This window comes from Hermetia illucens, chromosome 1 (genome assembly GCF_905115235.1).
Source record: "Hermetia illucens chromosome 1, iHerIll2.2.curated.20191125, whole genome shotgun sequence".
NCBI lineage: Eukaryota > Metazoa > Arthropoda > Insecta > Diptera > Stratiomyidae > Hermetia > Hermetia illucens.
The window spans coordinates 56,074,472-56,093,875 of NC_051849.1; the positions used below are offsets into that span (position 1 = coordinate 56,074,472).

The 19,404-nt window shown below is 40.8% G+C and overlaps 1 protein-coding gene across 1 annotated transcript in view; it reads right to left on the reverse strand.

The window, feature by feature from the left end:
* Window positions 1-18,200, reverse strand: part of LOC119646991 — a 32,919-nt gene extending 14,719 nt beyond the window's left edge. The window contains exons 1-2 of the mRNA XM_038047706.1: window positions 17,905-18,200; window positions 17,571-17,805 (exon numbers count right to left, since the gene is read on the reverse strand). Coding sequence (XP_037903634.1) covers window positions 17,571-17,805; window positions 17,905-18,066 — 397 coding nt within the window. The 5' untranslated portion in view covers window positions 18,067-18,200. The remainder of the gene's footprint in view (window positions 1-17,570; window positions 17,806-17,904) is intronic.
* Between the last annotated feature and the right edge of the window lie 1,204 nt (window positions 18,201-19,404).

The following is a 19,404-nucleotide window of genomic DNA, read 5'->3' on the forward strand; positions in this document are numbered from 1 at the left end:
GATGACGCAGCACTTCAGAGCCTCAAGTCCAACCCCAAATACAAATTTCGGGAGTTGCCCATCTTCGGCTCAAACCTCTCGCTCTGCTGCGAAGACTCGGAAAAGGGACCTCGGCCATACATTCCGGCCACATTTCGCAAGGAAGTGTTCCACGCAGTTCACGACTTGGCGCACCCCGGCATCAGGACAACAAACCGGTTAGTCACCGGAAAATACTTCTGGCCCTCCATGAACAAGGATATTAATTCCTGGGCCAGAGAGTGCATCGCATGCCAAAAGTGTAAAGTCTCCAGGCATGTTAGGAAAGAAGTGGGCTCATTCCCCCGCACTACCAAGCGTTTCCACACCATACACCTCGACATAATAGGGCCTTTGCGAGACTCGCACAGTTATAAGTATTGCCTCACAATCATCGACAGGTTCACGCGGTGGCCTGAGGCAATACCTCTGAAAGACATTACGGCGCAATCACGTGCTGAAGCCCTCTGTCGAGAGTGGATACCTCGCTTTGGCGTCCCTGCAGTGGTCATCACTGACCAGGGAATGCAATTTGAGTCCACCCTTTTCTCCGAGTTAGGCAAACTCCTTGGTTTTAAACGCCAGCGGACTACGGCATACCACCCACAATCCAATGGGATGTTGGAACGTTGGCACCGGACGCTGAAAGCCGCCATTATGGCACGCGACGACCCGTCCTGGACGCAAGTCTTGCCTCTCGTCCTACTCGGCCTTCGTACAACCCGCCGAGAGGAATTTGCTGCCAGCCCCGCGGAGCTGGTTTACGGGGAGAACCCAAGACTCCCAAGCGATCCGGTCTTCGACAAGAGATCGGGTCTCACGGAGTCGGGGTTGGTGCGTCTGCTGAGGGACAATCTCCGGCGCATCAAAGCGCCACCACCCACTCGACACTCGTCCATACCTGCTTGTTCGCCCAAGGAACTGGACACATGCACGCATGTGCTGATCAGGACGGATGCCGTCCGGAAGCCGCTGCAGCCTCCATATGAGGGCCCGTACCGCGTTCTCGAGCGGGGAGAACATTTCTTCCAGCTCGAGATCGGTGGTCACAAAAAGGCGGTCTCTTTGTCCAGGCTGAAACCCGCGTGCGCCCCGAAGCAACGTCGTGTCCGCTTTGCGGATTAACGGCGAACGAAGTTCGGGGATCAGTCGCTGAAACCCCTAGGTTTCATCTGGGGGCGGAGTGATGTGGCGCGGCAGGATTCGCAGCATTCGAAATTTATTTCGAATGTTGCGAGTGCGAGCAATATAGATGGCGCGGATCTATCCACTTTGCGTAGCACGCCAAGGGAGTGGAAGATCGCAGTAATTATGTTTTTCAGACATGTCACTGATTTTTGAATATTAAGTTTGGAATTGAAAAAAGAACACTGAAGTCTTTTTGATTTGGAAAATAGAATTGGAGTTGAGTTCGCTGACTAGAATTGGAGTTGAGTTCGCTGATTAGAATTAGGACTAATAATATGTAAAGCCATTAATATTAAATGTTCGCTTAAATATTTTAATAAAAATATAAGTAATGTTAATTACTTAATCCCCCTTAGGTTCATCCTAGAGGAAGTACTATAGGCGATAATATAGAACACAATTCTGGAAAGGACTCGATATAACTATTATTAAAAAAATTATTGGCAGTCAAAGTTTTACATTTAACGCAAATTAATTGCTCTCTAAGAAGTGTATGACGTTATCCCCATACTTACCAACTTGCATGAACGACGAGTTCTATGAAAACATTTTAGATTTTTTTAGTTATTTGTACATCAGTATCATTACTGGAGACACACACGTGTATGTATATCTATGTGCTAATAAAGTTTGCGGGTAATGTACAATAAGAAGGACATGAGGGTATGTTATTACCGGCGGTATTTAATTTACGTACATGTGTATTAATGAGTTAGACCAACTACTACATAGACGGTAAGGTACGCAATGCTTGCTTTTTTTTAAATGTATACTTATTATATATTATATTATATTATTATATATCTTGCTTGTTGGCAATATATGAATACCGACTTTTTTGTTTATTTAGGCTGATATAAATTTATAATTAACAGAAAGCATCGAACAGTACTAATTCACACAGGGAGAAGAAAGGTCTGATTATGATTATGACTAAATACCTCTACTATCAAATTGAGATCTACTTTTAGATTACCTCAAGCCCCAAGACGTCCCAGACCTGATAAAGTTTTTAGGGATGAAAATTCTGCCTGAGGCTCCTCCACTGAGTAGCTGAAACCCAAGCTCTTCTACAAAATTTGCTCAAAGGTATCAAAAAAAGAACATTGGCAATATTAATAATAATAATCGTTGGCGCAACAATCCATATTGGATCAGGGCCTTGAAGTGTGTTAGAGCACTTCCTTCAAGACCGTAACGCTACACTACAGTACACTGTAGGAGGCAGTGTGGTCAGCATTGCGCTCGCCCGAGATTATTACCCTGATTTGACTCAGGTACTCATTTACAGCTGAGTCGACTGGTATCCGACGTCAAATCACGATTCAAATCCCACTGCCGCCAGCGAGATTGGTATACCCGAAATTGTCACTATAGAGGACTTGGCCATATTTGAGCAAAATTGCAAGGAGCAACAGCAAGTCGTTAAGAATCCGACTTTGCTTGCTCTGTGGCTATTATTAGTCTCTAGTCCCACTTGTCAAAACCCGTAAGATTGGTAAGCATGTGCACTTACAGTATGAATAACTCGACGTGATGCTCTGTGTTCTACTTTGATTACGAGCAGCAATCGAAAATGACATTGACGCTTTTCAAGTTGAACTTTTTTAAGAAGCAGTGTAATGAATACCAGGACAAGGAAAAGAAATTAACGTTGACCTCAGTCTCCTTGAGCCAATTTTCACCGCTGCTGAGTCGGCAGCAACCAGAACGCCTGCGATACGAGATGTGAAGAAAGACCTATTTATACTCACGGAGTCAACAGCATCTTCGACGTTGGTTTCGCCGGTTAGTCTGCTTATAATTTTGTAGCATTTCGCTATTTACGCGCTCCGCTAGCAATCAGGTATATATACTATCACGGAAGGAATAGGGAACTCTACTCTATAAGGTAGGATGGGAAAATCATTTGTAGGAACACTTACTTTTGTGGAAAAGATGTGCAACCTAAAGCTTGAAAGCTTCCACTAGCAATCAGGTTTGCACTTCTGAGAGTATGTGACTGGTCGTATCACCTGCTCGATACTTGATAATGCTTCGATGTTCTTTTGCAGATCGATGTGAATTTTTTTCTGGATAGTTTCAACAGCATTATCTTGTTTCTGTTCACATAATTCACCTAACATTGTCGCCCATGATCTACCCTAACGCTGCGTATAATATCAGCATAAGACGTTCTCTCTTTTTATGTTATTAACAATGATTCTTGGCGGTTTCGCTTCCTTCCAATTCCTTTCTATGTTGCTTAGTCTAACTTGGGTTTGGATCTCTTTGACTGCTCGTCTGTTTTTCTGTCTGTCACAAACACTTTTTTCAGAAACTATCGGCACAAAATTTAGTGAAAAAAACTAAACTAGCTGAGTTTAAGAGGGCTCCCCGTACACGGAAAGAAGTATGGATTTTTTTTTCGTCAAGAGATTAGAGCATATCATATAAATAGAAATTTCAGCTATCAAATAGAAGTTATTGATTAGGACATTCCGGACCAAATGTTAGTTTTGACATCAGTTGTAAAGTGGAGAGGATGCGGGTCGGAAAGCACTCATTGAGTTGAAGAGGCCAATCTCAGGGAAAATCTGGCATCAGAAGATTCCCAATACAGGAATAAGTTAAGTTCATCCTAGAATTATACAATTTCGTGATAATTCGGGGCATTATTATTCTGTTAAGGGAAAGTCGCACCGCGTCCTTGAAGAACTATTGTGCCCCTTTTACTGGTTATAGTGTACCTATTGATCATAGTATCTCAAGCAGACCTATAACCGTTAGGAACTTTAGTATGTTCCCCACTTCCGATCTTTCAGCTTTGCATCTGGTATTAAGGGTTTTCCCAGATGCCTCGACCTACTTTGCACAAGTGCCGGACACTGTCCCAGGACGTGTATAGAGCTTTCGTCCTCCTCCTCACAAAACCTGCAGGCAGTTTCCGTAGATATCCCTAGTTTCCCTAGGTGATAGTTCAGCCGACAATGACCAGTGAGAATTTCCACTATGATTCGGAGGTTCTTTTTGGTGAGGTTTAAGCAATCCTTCGTGCGTATGGGTTCGTACCCCCCAATGAGTACCCTCGACTGCTCCATCCCTGGTAGGCATCTTGAAAAGATTGGTGAAAATCCTTACATTATTAACAAAGTTGCAATAGGTTAAATTTGCGGCTCACGAGCGATATTACTAGTCACACCCACGACGTAGCAACTCTACTAATTCATCTTCCGTTGAGGAATATTATAGCCTATTGGCTAGCGGACGCACAGCTTTATGATAGTTGTCGAAATCTTTGAATGGGCTTTGCGTATCATCTCGTACCAGTTCAAGGCCATTCTGATCAACTGCCTCACGAAAAGGGGTCACTCAATTCGTCAGACAGGCCAATCTGCTATTCCACATCTGAAAAGGGTATATACATAGGTACACAGCAGGCCGAAATCCCCGGGTAACGTTGAGTGGGCTCGCTTGCGGAACAAGAACTGGTTAATTGGCAAAAATGCTGGAGTACCAGATCCGATCCACTGAAATGTTATTAAGCGGCCGTGCTTGCCATTCAAAAGGCGAATCGTCATCGTCGGAGTCATCACAATCGCACATAAAGTCAGCTCCGGATCTACCCTTATCTCCGTGAAAAGTAAAATTTCATGAACCAAATGATGAACGTTTTTCCTTTCCTCCATAGCTAAGAATGCAAAACATTCCTTCACATATTGCCAAACTACAAGATAAAAATATGTACATAAACAGATAAACACATAAATATTGTTCTCATCCTAAACAAACAAATATTGCTTAATATCGCATGCCGATGGATACATATATGTGTACGCATCTAAATTAAATTAAACGCATCTCCAAATATTTCCACTTTACGCTCAAAAGCGTACACATATGTACGTAAATTAAATACCGATAGTACTAGTGTCCACGAATGTCCATCCTATTGTACATTACGGACAAACTTCATTAGCACATACCATACATATACATGTCTGTTTCTAGTAATTGATACTGATGAATAAATAACTAAAAAAAGCCAAAAAAGGAAAAACTGAAATGTCCTCTCCCGTTCACATAAATTCACTATACCATATATGGTGATAACGTCATTAGAAAGAGCAATAAATTTGCGTGAAATGCAAAAAAATGATTTCCTATAACTTTGTTACTAATAGCTACGTTTCGTTGAAACTTTCCAGAATTGTGCCCTATATTATCCCCTATATAGCTATTATAATTTTGTACTTCTAGGATGACCTCAAGTAGGACTTTCGGCTAAATTTCTAAAATATGGCAATATAACATTATTAGCTTTATTTATACAGGTATCGGAATGGAATGTATTTTGAGGCCTACGTTTCATATAGATGCACCATTGTCAATTTTTTCAAATTTTTCGGTTGGGTAGTTTCTGAGAACGAGACCTGTTTCACTTTTTGGAGCATGCATTTTGAGACCTCACTCCCCTACGTTCCACTTAATATCATAAGATATAAGATAATAAGATCAGTTTCGACAAGCACTAATTGAGCCCTTTCATTTGATATCCCACATGACTATATTCTATGGAAAAATATGTACACTCTCCTTTCGCATATATGAGGAGGCCCATGTTTTCAGTTTAGTGATAATCGGTTCAGCCGTTTTCGAGTAAATCGGGTGTGACCAACAGACAGACGAACCGACAGACATTGAGTCTATTCAAATAGGATTTTGTTTCATAAAAACACGATTTAATGAAACGAAGGAACTAAATCAAAGAAAAAGTAAATAATAAAAGAAGGAGGTGACGTAAATAATTCGAATAAACGAGTTTGATTAATCCTGTCATACTAAATATTCAACTCTAATATATAGAACTTATCTACGACATATATACATATGTGCAGGAGAGCTCCCACACACCGTACATTATCAGACGGAGAAACATCAATCGAGTTGCTCCACGTTGCAGCGTATTAAGTAACTCAATTAAAACAAAAGGAATCGCAAAAATTGAATCTTCTTCATTTGATGTTGGAGAACAAAGGGAGGATGAAATATTGAGGACCTGCCTCCGTATTCCATATCACTCGTCGATTCATCCCGACGGAGACTAATAAAGATTATACTTTCAACTCAATAAAAGAAGGAATTGCGGTCTTTCACTAAGGTAGAGAAAGATACTCCTCAGAAGCTCGGACGGTAATACCATCCTGTTTATAGCCGAGAAGACTCGTATTTTCAGAGCCTTCTGGAAGGGAATCACCTACGACACGCTGAACCTCAAAACCAAACAGAAGAAACGACAACCTCTAAGGTATAGTGCCAAGCAAGGAATAGGGAACTCTACTCTATAAGGTGGGATGGACGTGACATCTAGCCAAAGTTAGAAACTTATTGTATCTCTAACTGACACCCTAAAACGAGTTTGTGAGCCGGAATAGGTTATCTTTCACTAATTCACTTATTAAAACCAAATGGGCCATAATACTAGGAAATGTTGGGTCCCACGTTGGGCGCCATTTGAAATAACTTACAAATAAGATTGGAGTATTTTGAATTATGATCTCCGATATGTTTGTTGAATAATATTCACCTTTCGTCCTGAAGGCAGAAATATTTCATAGTAGTGTACACTTCCGGTATTTGGGTATGTTCTATTTTCATGCGCGACCCAACATATTTTTGATTATATCTTTTCTTGTATACCATAAAACTATATTACAACTACAGTTTGTTTTTCCAATAATTAAATTCCTACATCTATTTGTGAAAACACCGTCACATGAATTTGCCTGCTACACGCGAATAATTTACACCCATCTGTCAGAGGTTTTTGATAAATCTTATGTGAAAATTTGGTAAATAAGATAATAAAGTAATTGTATTTTGAGCACAATTATAATAAAAGTTTTCAAGAAAGCTGAGGTAGTCATCATTATATACATATTTACATAGACAATGGCGATTCCTAGAAACTCCTCTTAATATAATCGAATCATCTCTGTATAAATATACATACAAATATATAAAAATGAATCATCGCATGGTCTGCTAAGGAGAAGCAGCCAACGTAAGATTTTTGTGAAGTTTATATTTAAATAATAACGAATTATCCTTTGTCTGGTGAACGATTATTATTATCAGTTACTTCTAAACTTTTATCTACCTATCATTTAGAAACGATTCGATAGTGTATTATTAAAAAATACAATTCTTTGTAACGAGTCCGTATTTTGAGAACTCGGAAAAAAATTTAAAAGTACATTAAAACTTCGTCTTAGGGAACTAATCTGTATAGTTGCCGTTATCCTCTAATTAGGGATATCAGCCACACGCACCATTGCCGGTTCAAAGAATTATGTTTCGACTGCCTCCTGTCTTTTTTGAGAAGCCTCTGCCGTTCTGCACTTGCCACTTCCACCTTCTCATCAGCACGTCCACAGGTATCTGGCTCGTACGCCGACGTAGATCTTTAGTTGTTCGTTCTAGATTGTGCTAGGCCACAGGCCACACAGCTTGGAGTTCTACTAACGGCGAACGTTTTCCATATGCTAATCCTAAGAAACAGGGCAGTATGAAGGTCGAATTGGGAGCAACTTAGGGATCTGTCTTTGGCTCGGACCTTTGAAACGTCTTACACGACAATTTTCTATGACTCGATATGCCTGATGAATCGCATTTGGTCGAACTGACGGACGATGTTACGGCACTTACGGTTGAGCAAGCTCCTCACACACGGGGAGTGTTGATGCGGCGAGTAAGCAGATAGATGACTGAACATGGATTCCCCTACCTCTGTAAAGAACCGAAGTCGTTGTCCTGAGCAAGGAGAAGGTTCCCACAGTACTCCCTGTTTAGGTTGGTGAAAGCATGGTCTTGTCGAAGCCAGCGGTGGAATACCTTGGCAGGGTGATAGATACGACGATAGATGAGCTTCTTTCAATAGATTCGCAACGCCGCAGGCATGGTAGCTGAGTCTGTCTGAGACTGGAGTCTGGCACTTGGTGTGTAAAAAATACATTTTCACCACCCTACCTAAAAATCATCCTCCAAATACCGTACAGTGGAAGACTCTTTTCCCTCATCTATTCGGAGGCGAAGATGGTGCCCGCCGGACCTAGAATTGCCTTAATACTTTAATTTTAAGTAAATGTAATGGCCTTTTATGAAATACTCGTACAGGCGAAAACCATATAGTATACATATGTTGGCGTTCGGGTATAAAATGGAGTTGAATTTTATAATATCGGAAAGTTTAGTTAGTTAATTGTCGAAAAACGATGCCACGACTGCGTCCTTGTTATGAAATATGTTTCTTCGGGCAAAGAAACATTTAGTTTGTGTGTCTGTGTGTGTGTATGGTGGGGGAGAAGCTACAGCTTCTGAGCACTTAGGCCGTGTTGGCCCATTGTACTCGCCACCCCGCCTAACGGAATATTCCGTATTCGTTAACGTATCGCAGGATTTCCGTTAGTGGATGTGATGCTACCCGTCGTAATTGGAGAACATCGGCACCAAAGATGTGATGCCTGATGCGTCCATAGGCGGAGCTTTCACATAGGAAATGCTCCGTGGATTTCGCTTCCTCATTACAGTAGGGACACGTATCATCTTGAGTAATTTCTATTCTGAATATATCCCCAGCTAGTGAATTATGGCCTGTCAGAAGGCCCACAATACACCTGCAAGTCATCCTACTTTTTGGCAGGATAAACGTGGCGGTACGTATGTTCGGTTCTGACAGGAAAAGTTTGGTGTGTCGAGCAGCATTTAGGCTCTGCCACCTGTCATTATGGGAACCTTGTTCCCAGTTTTTTAAGACAGACTTGATTCAGTAGCCAATGCTACTGATACTTCAATTACTGGCTCCCGTCCCGGCATAGGGGAGATTGACTCCCCTTTCGCTAAAGCGTCCGAGATTTCATTTTAGTCTACGCCACAGTGACCAGGTACCCGTACCAGTTGTACGGCCGTATTGAATCTAGAGATAGAGTTCAAACGGTTTTTGCATTCCTGAACGATTTTCCAGGTGATCAAAGGACTACTCAACGCCTTCAATGCAGCTATCACAGCAGATTGCGATGCGGCTGCCTTTCAACCGCTCGTCAATCACCCAGTTTGCCGCCCTTAGGATCGCATAAACTTCGGCTTGAAAAACCGTTGCATAATGTCCCAAAGGAAAAGCCCACTCCTCGTATTTATTCGAGAGGTAGACTCCGGCTCCAAAACCCTCTTCATTTAGTTTAGTGAATAAAGTTGATTGGTACTGTTGTAGGTGAATACCCTCGTCAGATAACTAGCGTGGAACCTTTTTGTTCTTCTACTTCAGGTTAGTCCTCCCGGTTTCCTGCTTAAGGGAGACTTCAAGTCAGGGAATTCCTTCCTTCAACGGGAGTGGAGAGGAGGAAGGGAACCATTAGTTCAAGGAACCTCTTCACCGCTGGTACTATATCTTCTTCAAAATAAAAAAAAGCCGAACGAAATGCCCAACGCGGCTCCATCTGTCACCATTCCTCAGTATCTTTCTGGTAATGTTATCTGGAGTGGGCTCCCTTCTGGTTGAACAAAGTTGTTGACGAGTCCCATGCCTTTCAAAATACTCAGCCAGGAAATCATACCTTCATAACCAAATGCAGGTAAGATTGGAAAATAGTCAGTCTCAGCATGCCTTCGATTCAGCCGCGCACCTAAGTGCTACTTGATTACCTGACTCGTTTTGCCAAGCGAGTTGCCACTCATCTAGTGTACATTGCCGATCTTCATCAGCAACCACCTCTCTTGAGTCTTCTCCCTTGCACTTGTACATGGCTCTACGTTCCTTAGGAAGAGCGGCAATGCAACGCTCTCCGTCTCTGTACTTGTTCAAGGCGCTTACAATACATTTTCCTACCTTACCGCCGGGCCGTAGAGAAGAACAGACTGTGTTGCACTCATTAGCAGACATCGCCTGCGAGATACACGGCGCTCAATGTTTGCTGTTAATCCAATTAAGGCCGAAACTCCAGCTGAAACCTTATTCGCTGCCACTTAAATTTGCTCGAAAAAGTTAATCTTTGAATCGAGCTTCAATCTAAGGCACTTAATGTTGATTTGGACTCGATTATTGATTTGCCGATCGATATGGAATGCAGAACCGGGATCCTCTTTTTAGTTGCTGTTTTTCAGTGCAAGGTTGAAACTATGAGTAGTCATCCATTCGGTTACACGACGCATAATATGCCAAGTCTGCTTTGCCCATATTCAACAGTACATCAGGAATAAGTGCGCAAAATCATCAGCATAACCGACTGAGCGCGATTCTTGTGGCATATCGATTCTTAGCAGACTATTGTGAGAAACGTTCCAAAAGGTCCGGCCCTAGAATCAACCCCTATGCTATTTCGACGTGATCTTTATTCTGCTCTGGTCCTCCGGCATTTCGTAGAGGAGGGAGCGGTTTCTCAGATAATCCTTCAATATTCGTAAGAAATAGCTCGGCACGTGAAGGTAGTTCTGTCATCTTTGGAAGGTGCGCGACTCGTCACTTTGCCGGCCCCGCCAGACATACAAAATGGTCGGTATGCAGACAGCAGTTTAGGGTCCCCTTTTGCTTTGCTGATCAGCGTAAGTCTCGCCAGCTTCCAGCTGGAAAAAAAATGCATTGAATACGCTGAGCAATTGATCTGACCGACGGTGGAACACCAGTGTGTATTCCTCTGCCGAGATATCATTGGATCCTTTTCGTAGAGAGGATTGCCTCTTCTAACTCTTTTATGAAGAAAAGCGGGCAATTCTCTGCACTATGTTAAAATATTCAAAATTAAAATATTCAAATGTAAAGTCTGGATTATTATGTATTTTCTAAACCACGTCTTACTTTTAAAGCCAATTACAAAATGCGGGTGTGAGGAGGTCACAAAGGGGTCACTTAAGTTAAGCGGCCATTCTATAAAAAATCATGGTGATGCCTCTATATGACAACTAGGCTTCAAAACATCCTCCATACTGATATCTGCTAAAATAAAGATAATAATTGTGTATTGTGTCCGGATAGCTCAAGTGCTTTTCCCTATAGTGCGCCGCTTAAGTATAAAGATCCCTGTATATTTGCTCAAGACCATGTTTATACAGTCCTTTTCTCGTCCCGTTTAACGTTTGAAGACAGCATTTCTTACTGTGTATTCGGATGGTTAGAGTGCTGGGCTGTCGTAGCAGAAGTTCGCGGTTCAAATCTCACTGGTGGCAGGGGGATTTGTTATCGCGACTGGATGTCAGATGCCGGTCGACACAGCTGTGAATGTGTATCTGAGTCAAATCAGGGTAATGATCTCGGACGAACGCAATGCTGATTACATTGCCTCCTACAGGGTACTATAATCTTGTAATCCTGTAGTGTACCGTTACGATCTTGAATGAAGTGTTCTAACACACTTCAAGGCTCTGATCCAGTTGGATTGTTGTGCCCACGATTATTATTATTAAAGGAGAATGGACATTTCAAACATCACCAAGGGTGTTAAGAGGATGTAAGAATGGGCATAGAATTTTAGACAGACTGCATTGTTTAACAGAGAGAGTTCGGTGGGTTATATTACCCGGAAGAACGAATTCCACCCTCACAGAGACGGAAGAATCTTTAGCGGCTATTAAATGGGGGTATCGTCAAAACGCTGACGGTTGGGTAGAAATTATCGAGGGACCTTTATGATTTGTTGTCTCTCCTTAATATAAAGGTTGACTTTTTTGAAGGCATGACAACTATAACGAAAACAAGACTGAATTGTAGGAAAGAAAGCAAATCTAACCAGGTCAATAAAATTCCCCGTTGATTCTGTAGGAATTGCATGATTTCCAAGGAAACATTTATCTCGCACTTCGCCTTCTCTTCCTTCTTCAAAACAGTGCGAATTAACGTAGTTTTTAGCTGGAGATATGAATTATAAGACCTTTTAAGTGATTTCGAGCATGAAAATAATATGAATTAAAGAGGGGTCTGAACGCATTGTTTTTTAAGAACTTATTAGGATTTAATCGGCAAATTTGTACGAATTCACTGGAAGTATGAGTAATCGGTATACGAAATATCGAGATTCTACTTATTAGTAATTATTTAAACAGGCTTTGGTATGGGAGTCTAGATGCCATATAAGGACAACATTATGATTTTTTTTGATCAACTATTAATCAGTTGGATTCATTTCATGGTCGCACGGAAGTCGTTTGAGACAAAATAACTTAAGGGTTGCCAACAAGGTGGTGGTTTCTTCACCTTTTTATGGTTCCTGGTGGGGGAGGTTTTGTTATATCTCTTGAAGCACAAAAAGGCCTTGGGTAGCCATTTGCGGAAGATCTAGTCGTAATAATTATTGGCAGATTTCCAGGGACAGTATATAAACGTAACTCTGCTACCAAGATTGGACTGCTAGCTAGCGTGCAAGCATGATATCTATGGACAAAATCAGAAATCCTGAAGATTGTTCGGAAAGGTTCACATCTCCTGGATGTGGGAAAAGTTTTTACGTTTTTTTTTATTTTAAATTATAGTACTAAGTTCTGATTTATATATCAAATAACTATATTTTTTAGAAAAATGTCAGGCGATGACGGTTTTACGGTTTCTTACCAGGGCAGAGGCAAATCGTCAGACGCTGCCTCAACTCTGCCCTGGGAGCAGCGTGACCGAAGCGGCTCGCAGATGTTGAGTGCACCTTTATATAATCCGCAGAACACGCCATGACTGGTAAGAAACCGTAAAGCCGTCATCGCCTGACATGAACTAAAAAAAGAGGGAGTAAGTTGCTCTCCATTTAGTCCGGTCCAGCATTAAGTTGATGCGGACTTAGGACCCCATTCTCAAAAAAATATATTTTTTAATTCATTGTAAGATTCAAATCTAGTGTCTTAGTATTTGTTGTCTATTATTACGACTTTATTATGGTTCGTTAAAATAGACACTTTACCATTGCCGAATTGTATTAAATCGGAATGAAAAAATCCGTGATTATGCAAATATATATGAACATTATTTATAACGTTTTGAAATGCCTTGAGGAGACTGTAGCAACTCACAAAAGTCTCAACAAAATGCGATGTTGAATTCGTAAAAATCCGGAATAATCATTGAAAAAAGTAACGAAAGAAATGGATGATAATGAGAAAAACATTAGAAATATTGTTAGTAACTAGTTGGGACTTCATTCTTATAAAATAAATCGAATTTGTTAACTGATTAAATGAAATAAAAATTAAAAGGAAAATGTAGAAAAACTAGTTACTTGATTGCTGATGGCCGCTTTGATAACATTCTAATTACTGATGAGAAAATATTTGTAGTGGAACGACTTGACAATTGTCAAAATCGTTGACAACTTTCGAAAAAAGGTCAAAGGAAATCGACTGCAGCAAAAGTTTTCGGCTTCAGTAATCGTCAGAGCTGGAATTTGCTACATTGAAAACCGCCACTGATTTTTATTGTCAAAACAAAGCCTTCAATGTTCAACAATGTTTTATGCAAGAATTTGTACATAAGCAAGATTGGGTTTCTGAGCATTCGATGGCTTAAACATTTACAGCGTGCGAAGAATTGTTTCCTAAATTGTCGAGCAATAATATTTGGCCTCCAAATTCGCCTCATTCGCTTCATTTGAACTCAATGTTCAACCATTTTAGAGCAGAAAATCTCAGGAAAAAATAGACTATAACTGATATTTTAACAAGTCGGGAAACCGGAAGCTGGACGGTTCAGGTATGAAAGGTTTTGAGTATTTCTAATATAAAGACATTTGCGTGTGCATTTGCCCCATTAGTACGTAGCACGTAATATATGCATATATTATGTGAGAGTATCTACTCTCGGGTGATATTGACTTTTATAGTCTTGAATTTGCAAGGAAACGACAACTTTGACCTATTATAACTTTATTAGTAATAGGGCGATTTCCACCAAACTGGTAGAATCATGCCCTACAAATTTCGTGGTAATAGGATGACTTTAAGGGGGGTTGTGTAGCCAATTACATAAAATTATATTATAGTATTATTAACTTTATTTGAAATTATATCGGTGGCAGCCTCCTGATTCTTTTCAGATTTTTGAGTTGGGTAATTTCTGAGAATGGGCTCGTTAAAGAAATGATCACTTTCAACCCCGCGCACTCCCCACCTTACCAAGAAATGTCAAAACATGACTATATTTGGTGAAAAAAAATTTACATACCCCTTTTACATGTATGTGTGTCCCCCTTAAATTCAACGTAAAAGGATGTAACTCACTGCGCACAGTCTGAACACTGATAATATAATCATATTAAAATCCAGTAGCACGCGGTTTACAATGTAGGTAGCGTACAAAAAGAAGTCGGAAACCGGAAACTCGTGCTTCAGGTATGGAAAGTTTTGTTGATCTTTTATGTGAGAATATTTGGGTACACGATAGTTCCATTTAAATATAACTGGTAGTATATATACTATTTTGAATAATTCCGATATTCAACTTAAAGTGATACCAATATTTCACCTCTTAGGGAGGAGTAATTTGACGCGGAAGATGGAACTTCGACCTACCATAACTTTGTTGATAATTGTAGGATTTCCACCAAACCTCAGTTTAAGTTGAGTAGTTTCTGAGAATGAGTCTTTGAAGTTACTGAGCCCTTTTCCACCACCGCATTCCTTCCCTCTGCAACCATTATCAAAACTAATATCAGTTTTGAAGGTACTATTCGAGACCTTTCATTTGATGTCCCACATGTTTATAGTCGGTAAAGATAATGTTTGGAACAAAATCTTAGAAACCGAAACCCTTGAGTATGGAGCACAAATGGCTAGCAGGCGGCATAAACATTATTTCATAGAGGTTCGGATGGCAGCTGGTTATCTGGAAATTGAGCGCATTCCGCATTCACGGGATAATGCAAAGGGCTCAATTAGAAATTATCTTATTCAAGTGGTTATCATCAGCGAAGAGATTCCGCCGAAAAATTACGGTTCATAGAAAAGATGAAGTCGTAATTAACGCATTTAAAGAAATGATACAAGCAGCTCGTCGGGTCGAGACTTGTTCCCCCATTCTGCTTAATTATTTTCATTTCATTTTTAAGGTGTTCTAGAAAACTAATTTACTTTCAACTAAAAATGTAGTGATGTGACAAAAGTTTTAAAAATTGACCACGATTTAGTGCAATGGCAACTCAATAGACGTTTCCTTATCTTCGGCCTGGGAGGATCATTTGCTTCTTTTTAAGGTTTTGTGTAAACAAGCCTCCAAGCCCCGTGGAACCACCGTATGGTATTACATCACAGGGCGGAGTCAACTCATTTTAGCTTCGTCCCCTTTCATCTCTACGTGGCGTACGTAACTGCGTTTTTCTGATCTCCTCTGCCTTTCGCAGTTTGCTCTGGATAGATATGACCATGAAGTTGATCGTATGTTAGCATTCTTCGCACCAGATTCTCTGGTACAAGCACCTCTCCTAGAGTCTCCTCTAGGTTCTTCCTTTCCTCCACAAACCTTGGACAGTGGAAGAATACATGCTCTGGGTCCTCTGGGACTCCATCGCAGTTTGGACAGTCGGGTGAGGTATCCAGTTTAAACCTGAACAGGTACTGGCGATATCCTCCATGCCCCGTGAGAAACTGAGAAAGATTATAATTAATCTCACCTTGCCGTCTCTCCAACCACTTCTTGATGGCAGGAATGAGCCTGTGTGTCCACCGACCCTTTCCCGAACGTTCCCAACGCTTTTGCCATCTATTTAGCGATATCTCCCTTTCGGCGTTCTTCGTCTGCGATAAAGGAGAGATAGACTTCGCATTATATATATTCGTCATCTCATCTCCCAAGATGTCAATGGGCATCATTCCAGAAATGCCGAATGCTGCATCATCTGAGACAGTCGTGAATGCCGAGCACACTCTTAGGGCTGTTCTTCTGTAGACTGAACTCAGTTTGTTACCGTTAAATGTAACCCGCAATGCCTTCCCCCAAACTGGAGCTGCATAGAGCAGGATCGAACTCACTACCCTAGCTATAAGCAACCGGGAAGCATGCCGTGGCCCTCCCACGTTCGGCGTCATTCTTGCCAGGGCCACACTCGCAGTGGATGCTTTGTCATAGACATACTGCACGTGTGCCTTATAGCTAAGCTTCCCATCTATCATCACTCCCAAGTATTTGATCGCAGGCTTAGAAGTGATGATATATTCGTTTTGAGAATGATGGGGTCCTAAGTCCGCATCAACTTAATGCTGGACCGGACCAAATGGGGAGCAACTTACTCCCTCTTTCCTGGTCTGCGGACCCCTCGCTTAGGGCTTGCACCCAAACTTTTAAAAAAAGTCAAGCGACGACGGCTTTACGGTTTCTTGCCAGGGCAGAGGTAAATCGTCAGACGCTGCCCCACCTCTGCCCTGGGAGCAGCGTGACCGTAGCGGCTCGCAGTTATTGAATGCTCTTTCATATAATTCGTAGAACACGACATGCCTACAAATTTGGTAGAAAGGTGGGAACTATGAACGCTCACGCATACAGTGAGTTACATCCTTTTACGTTGAATTTAAGGGGGGGGGGTCCCCCTACATGCAAAAGGCGGTGTAAGATTTTTTTTCAGTAGATATACGCGTGTGGTATCCAATCAAAGGTCTCGATTAGTACTTTTCGAACCCGGTCTTAGTTTTGACATTTGTTGGAAAGGTGGGGGGTAAGCGGGGTTGAAAGTGGTCATTCCTTTAAGGGGGCCATTCTTAGAAACTACCAAACCGAAAAATCTGAAAAAATCAGGAGGCTGCCACTAAATGGTGTCTGGGCTCCGAAATACCTTCTATACTGATATCTGTACAAATAAAGTTAATAATAGTATATTACTAGAATTTTTAGTAATTGGCTGGAAAACTCCCCTTAAGTTCATGTTAGCACCATGCAGTAGTATAGGGTATAACATACAGCATGATCTCACCGAGTTTGGTGGAAATTGCACTATTACTAACTAAGTTACAATACATCAAAGTTGTCGCTTCCTTGCAAATTCAAGACTATGAATGTCAATATCATCCGAAAGTGGATATTCTCACATAATATATGCATATATTACGTGTTACGTACTTAGAAATACACAAAACCTTTCGTACCTAAAGCGTCCAGCTTCCAGTTTCCCGACTTGTTTTGTTTGCAAATATGACATGGTGGTGAATTATAAAGAGAACGAAACTACTTGATCCGAGTCTAAGTTGACCGAATTTATTTTCGAGAATTCAAGGACCTAAGTCTGCGTCCAGTTGGTGACGAACTGAACTAATTAAGGAGTGAGTGCCTCCTACGCTTACGGTATACAAACGTCCTTTCTGCATAAAATGTTCAACTTCTCAGCTCTGGACGAAATCGTACTGGATTTCGAAAAACATATAAATGTCCTTACCAATTGGTTCTCGAATGGCATTGATATTTGTAACTTCTTTTTGGCTTTCCATTTCAGCTTTGCAAACTGTATAGTTGAGATCCAGGATCAAAACACCGTCTTCATTGGTTTTGTATGCCTGCAACGCATCGGGCGTATTCCCAAACTCGATGCCATTGCAATTAATATTATTCAACTGCTTTTCAAGCATACTTTCACAAATGGCAGTATCATATCCTAAGTTAACCCGACACGCCTAGAATATTTAAAATTATTAACAAATTTTCACATTACACTCCTTGGATTTATTATTTTTCAAATATACACTCAGGCACATTTTTATAAACTCACTCACTTTATCCAAATTAAAATTGAGATTCGTTACACTCAACATTCCAAGTGGTAAAATCGCACACACAAGCAATGGTTCGAGAAGGAGGTGCTTTCGAAGTTGCCACAATTTTTTGATAATTCCAATTTTCACATTGACCTCATTATTCTGCTGCGTTTCTGCCATGTTTTTATAGTTTAACTTGATTCAAATGATAGAAGGTCGTCGAAGTGAATTTAATTAAGGCGTTAGGCGGGCTTTTACATAAAATGGTAACCAGAATTATTTTCACATTGCTGTGCGAACGGCTCGAAAGTGTCGTAAGTACTGGTCGCAAAATAAGATCTTTCTCATAGTTATCCCTTCATTTACTTTTCGTTTGCACTTGCTGATTTATAAGTTGAAGATAAGTGATAACCGTTGGTTCATAAACAGTAAAATATTTGCTCAATTCACTAAGATTGTGTTTTTTCTATTGCGTAAAATAAGAGATAAAAAGATAAGCGTCGATTTTATCCAGATTATAAGATCATTGGAACACAGATGTGAAGTATTTAGATGAAAATCTGAAGTAATCATGGCTGAGAAAATCTTATTTTATGATTCCATTCTTTGTCTATCAGATAGACCGTCTATCTGCCTGCAACATGCAATTGAATGCAAAGGAAACAAAGGACTTATTGGCTAGAACCGACTATCGTACACGGATAAAGATAACTTTTTGGAACGTAAACATTTCAATGTCACCGGTGGTGACAACATTACCTTGTCCACGCATGTGGCGAGGAAACATGGCCTTGGAGAATGTAAAGACAATGGTAAAAGCTTACTGATTTCTTTATTTATTTATGCCATCTTGCAAAAACAAGTTTGAAAACTACTATTAGTTAAAATATTGACCGACCTGAGTGTATCCTTCCCGAACCTCCCCTTATATGACGGGTCACTAGCCCCTAAGGTTCAACTCAATTTTCTTTTTACTACATAATTCCTGCCATTCTTCTTTACTTTCTCGACCAAACCAGAAGAGATAGAAGTCAAGGGCCCAGGGTTTGCAAATTCGGCATTGCTATCCTCAAAAAGAACCTGAGTAATGCGCACCGACCCACAACACCTACAGTCCTACTATTAAATCCTAACATATTCTCATCTCCACGTTGGTAAACGGCAAGTTATCTGAGGGTGAGGGTGAACGGCGACCTAGGAGGGTGGAAACGAAAACCCAAAAGGATTGCAAATTTAGGTAGTGAGTTTGTTGCTAAGAGGATAAGATGGCCGTGCACTTCATACTTAGTCGTTCAGCCCCTTAAACTTAAAACAAAAATACCAAACTTTTCAATCTAAACAATGAGAAATCAAACGCTCAATTACTGCGGGTGTCGCAGTTAAGAAATGTGAATAGATATATCATACATATTGGGGGATAGATAGCTCAATGCACCTATATGAGGCCTAAACACTTGGAGAGATGGTTCATCATATCCCCCAACGTAACATAATCTATTACTATCAGTGTTTGTGTGA